Raw genomic sequence first — 4,522 nt, 5'->3', positions numbered from 1 at the left:
GTGGATGGATGGATGGATGGATGGGTGAGTGGACAGGTGGGTGGGTAAATGAGTGGATGGATGGATGGATGGATGGACGGATGGATGGATGGATGGGTGAGTGGACAGGTAGGTGGGTGAATAAGTGAGTGAATGGATGGATGAATGGATGAATAAATGGATACATAGATGGATAGGCAGGTAAATGAGTAAATGAATGAATAGATGTGTAGATAAATGAATGAGTGGGTGGATGAATGGGTGGATGGACTGATGGATGGATGGATTGATGGATGGATGGGCAGGTAAATGAGTGAATGAATGGATAGATGCATAGATGAATGAATGAGTGGATGGATGAATGGGTGGATACACAGATGGATGAATGGATCAATGGACAAATGGGTGGGTGAATGAGTGAATGAATGGATGGATGCATGGATCCATGAATGAATGAATGCATAAGGAGCTGAAAGCCTGCTGCTGCCTTGCTTCTCCACGCTAGATAAGAGCATCCTCTCCGCAGCCAGGTACCGTGATCAAAGGTGCCCCCAAGTGTTCCTAAGGCTCTACCTTGACTCCACCCTCCTTCTCTTCTTCCAGATCCCCTGGCCTCCCCAGAGGGAGGATCTGGCCAGGATGCCGCCCTGAGAGCCAACCTCAAAATGAAGAGGGGTGGCCCCCAGCCCGACGGGGTCCTTGCTGCCCTGCTTGGACCCGACCCTGCACAGAAGAGCGCGGACCGCGCCAGCAGCAGGAAGTGAGAGCCCACTGCTCCAAGACACCTTGTCCTGTAGAGACCCAGCCCAGAGGCCTGAGCGGCTGCTGGTCCCTGAAGACACTCCCGGGGGACTGGGCTCCAGGCATGGATGACTGTGAGGGCCTGGGGGACTTTGGGGACAGATAATGCCTCCAGGGGCAGGGTCTGGAGGGGGCAGCACCCTCATCAGGGGGCTGACCCTTCTCTGGCTTGTCCCCTCGTCCCCTCCCCAACCCCCCCACTCCCGGCTGGAGACGGGTCTGGATGGGCTGGCTGCTGGGAATGAGAATAACCCTAATACCTATCATTTATTGGGTCCCTGCCACAACTGGCCCTGTCCAGGGAACTTTCCTTATGTTGTCTCATTATTTAACCCTTAGGAGGTAAGCTTATTATCCCCACTTCATAAGGGGACTGAGGCTCGGATGGTAGAAATAACCCTTCCTCGGCCACCAGATCACGGGTGGCAGGGGCCGGATTTGAACCCAGGCCCCTCAGTTCCTGAAGCCGTGTTATCTTGACCCTGCCAGCTTCCCCTCTTCATGAGAAAACTCAGACAGGGAAAGTGCGGGGCCAGGATGGTTCCCTGAGGCAGGCAGGGCTGCAGGAGGCTGGGCCAGCCAGCCCAGGGGGACAGGCAGGGTCCTGCAGGGCCTCGGGCTTCCCTTCCTCAACCCCCTTCCCCACTGGCTGGGGGATGGCCTGGCCTGCAGCTGCTCTCAGAGGCCCGGGAGACCCTGAATAAGCCACTGCCAACCACGAGGACTTGAGGACCATGAGAGAGCAGCACTCGGGGTCAAGGGCCCCCCACACCAGATCAGCACCACCCGCCAATTCCCCCCAGATCTTGCTGAGCCCACCGGCCCTCTCTGGGTCCATCCCATCCCTGAGCCAGAGGAAGCAGCATTTCATGAGCATGTCTATCAGAGGTGGAACTTGCAACCTCTGCCCCACCCCCCAAGTCCGTCTCTCAGGGGACTCTGTAGGTTTGCTACTTTTGTATGGCACAGCAAGGTCAGTGTCCCCTTTGCAAACTGCAGAGAGGGAAAGAGTCCCAGGCCTGCTGGGAAGAGATGCTTCTGCCTCCCCACCTTCCAGAGCTGGGGGCCTGGCAGGCTCCATGGCAGGCACCAGGTCCCTGGCAGCCCAGAGCAGCTGACTGGAGCCCTCAAGGCCTCTGGAGCCAGAGTCTCTGGGATCACCTCAGCCCTGGTGCTCCTCTCTTGCTGGGCTGGGACCCGGGACACAGCCACGACAGCAACTCAGAGAACTGAAGGTGCTGGCACCACCCTGGGGCGCTCTGTCTTCACAGCAGGAGTGACTGTCTCCAGCGCTCTTGCTGCTCCTGTTCGGCTATGGTCTAGTCCTTCTGGGCCCTGGGATCTTCTTCTGGCCCTTGAGGCAGGTCTGGGTGAGGCGGTCTCTGTCTTCATGGAGGGGTGGTCAGAGGCGGGCGGGACCACCAGCCTGTAGCGTTGTTAATATATATGACAATAAAGGTGCTCTCCCCACTGTGAGTCTGTGTGGTCATAACTCTGTGGGACGCTGGTCTGCGTCTCACTGGCCGGGTGCCAGTCAAGCTGTGAGCAGCTGCAGCCAGGTCCGGGGGGGCCACAGGGCCTCTGCAGCAGGGAGGTCCAGCTCTGCCCCCAGGACCCTTAGGGAGGGGGGTGGGAGTGACGCACGATAGGCAAGCCCCAGATTGGGGCTTATCCTGCAAGACTCTTGGCTTTGCCCAGGAAGGACTTCAAAGGCAAGTTGGAGGTAGGAGAAACAGCTGTATTCGATGGGCAGGGTTATAGCTCCAGGACTGTTCCTAAATGGAGCATGAGTCTGCCCCCTCGGCAGAGGACAGCAGCTCGGGGCAGTTCTGCACCATATTTATACCTACCTATTTGAGATGGAGTCTTGCTCTGTCACCAGGCTGGAGTGCAGTTGTACCATCTTGGCTCACTGCAACCTCCACCTCCCAGGTTCAAGCGATTCTCCTGCCTCAGCCTCCCGAGTAGCTGGGACTACAGGCACACACCACCACGCCTGGCAAATTTTGTATTTTTAGTAGAGATAGGGGATCACCGTGTTGGCCAGGATGGTCTTGACCTCTTGACCTGATCTGCCCGCTTCGGCCTCCCAAAGTGCTGGGATTACAGGCATGAGCTACCGCGCCCGGTCCTATACCTACTTTTAATTGCATGCAGATTAAGTGGTGGTTTATGCAGAAATTTCTAGAAAAAGGGTGGTCATTTCTGGATCATTGGGCCTTTGCCGTGGAAAGGGGCCGTGGCGCCTGAGTGTCGCCATGGTGATGGCAAACGTGGCACACTGGTGGGCGTGTCTAATGGAAAGACGCTTCCTCTCTGTCCCTGTTTTAGCTAGTCCTCAATTTGGCCTGGTGTCTGAGCCCTACCTCCAGAGTCAAGATCTGTATCTTACCTCCAGAGGGTGAGGGAGGCCCCGCCCTCAGAGGCCATCTCGGCCCTCCACCTAACCACACTGTACCTAAGCTGGGCCTCGCCCCCAGCTCTGCAAGAAGGTGAGTTAAGTTGGAGCGGCCTCAGGGCTCTGGGAGGAGGGACCCTGATCCTGCCCCATGCTCCTCTCCAGGCCTGGGGTCAGTGCCGTGTCAGTCACCCCGGGGAGGCCCATATACCCTGAAATAAGTCCCAGGTACGACACAGAGACCCAAACCGCTGCTGAATCACCCTGTGACCTTTGCAGGTATTAAGCTCTTGCCCTGGGTACTAGTCTGTTCTCACTCTGCCAGTAAAGACATACCCGAGACTGGGTAATTTGTGGTAATTTATAAAGAAAAAATTTAATGGACTCACAGTTCCACGTGGCTCGGAGGCTTCACAAGCGTGGTGGAAGGGGAAAGGCACGTCTTACATGGCAGCAGGCAGGAGAGAGAATGGGAACCAGGCGAAAGGGGTTTCCCCTGACAAAACCGTCAGATCTCGTGAGACTGACTTATTCATTACCACGGGAACAGTATGGGGAACGCCTCCCATGATTCAGTTACCTCCCAACAGGTCCCTCCCACGACACAGGGGAATTATGAGAGCTATAGCTCAATGTGAGATCTGGGTGGGGACACAGCCGAACCATATCACGCTGTGTCCAGTGCCCCGCTACAAACAGAGCCCTGCCCACCTCTGCCTGGAGCTCGAAATCCTATAGAGAGGGTGAGCGTTAATTAAACACCAAACCAAGCCAGGTGCGGTAGATCACACCTGTGATCCCAGCATTCAGGGAGGCCAAAGGGAAGACTGCTTGAGGTCAGGAGTTCAAGAGCAGCCTGGGCAACATAGCAAGATCCTGTTGCTACAATTTTTTTTTAAAGTTAGCCTTACGTGGTGGTGGCTTATACCTGTAGTCCCAGCTACTTGGGAGACTGAGGTGGGACGATCGCTTGAGCCCAGAGGTTAGAGGCTGCAGTGAGCCATGATTGTGCCATTGCACTCCAGCCTGGGCAACAGCACATGATCCTGTCACTAAAAAATAAACATGGAAAAGCACCATAGCAATCGTGGAGGACGGAGATGATTCCAGGCTGCTCTGAGAGTCCAGAACCCAGAGACCAAGAGGGCAGGGAGAGCAGGGAAACAGAAAGAGAGAAGGGGGGAAGGAAAAAGAAAGACAGAGAAAGAGGGCGAGAGGGAGAGAGAGAAAGACAAGAGACAGAGACAGATTGCCTGCCTGAGCTTCATCTGCCTTTAATTGCTGGTGAATAGGCAACACGTTCCTTTTTTTTTTTTTTTTTTGAGATGGAGTTTCACTCATGTT

General features: G+C 55.5%; 1 protein-coding gene across 2 annotated transcripts in view; it reads left to right on the top strand.

Moving 5' to 3' along the window:
* The window catches only part of COL26A1 (collagen type XXVI alpha 1 chain), a 187,387-nt gene extending 185,131 nt beyond the window's left edge, over positions 1-2,256 (top strand). For both annotated transcript variants that reach the window (XM_017533517.2, XM_017533518.2), the window contains exon 13: positions 583-2,256. In XM_017533517.2, coding sequence (XP_017389006.1) covers positions 583-743 — 161 coding nt within the window. In that variant the 3' untranslated portion in view covers positions 744-2,256. The remainder of the gene's footprint in view (positions 1-582) is intronic.
* The last annotated feature ends 2,266 nt before the right edge of the window (positions 2,257-4,522 follow it).

This window comes from Cebus imitator, unplaced genomic scaffold (genome assembly GCF_001604975.1).
Source record: "Cebus imitator isolate Cc_AM_T3 unplaced genomic scaffold, Cebus_imitator-1.0 Scaffold82, whole genome shotgun sequence".
NCBI classification, from domain to species: domain Eukaryota; kingdom Metazoa; phylum Chordata; class Mammalia; order Primates; family Cebidae; genus Cebus; species Cebus imitator.
This window is presented reverse-complemented; position numbering and strand designations above follow the sequence as displayed.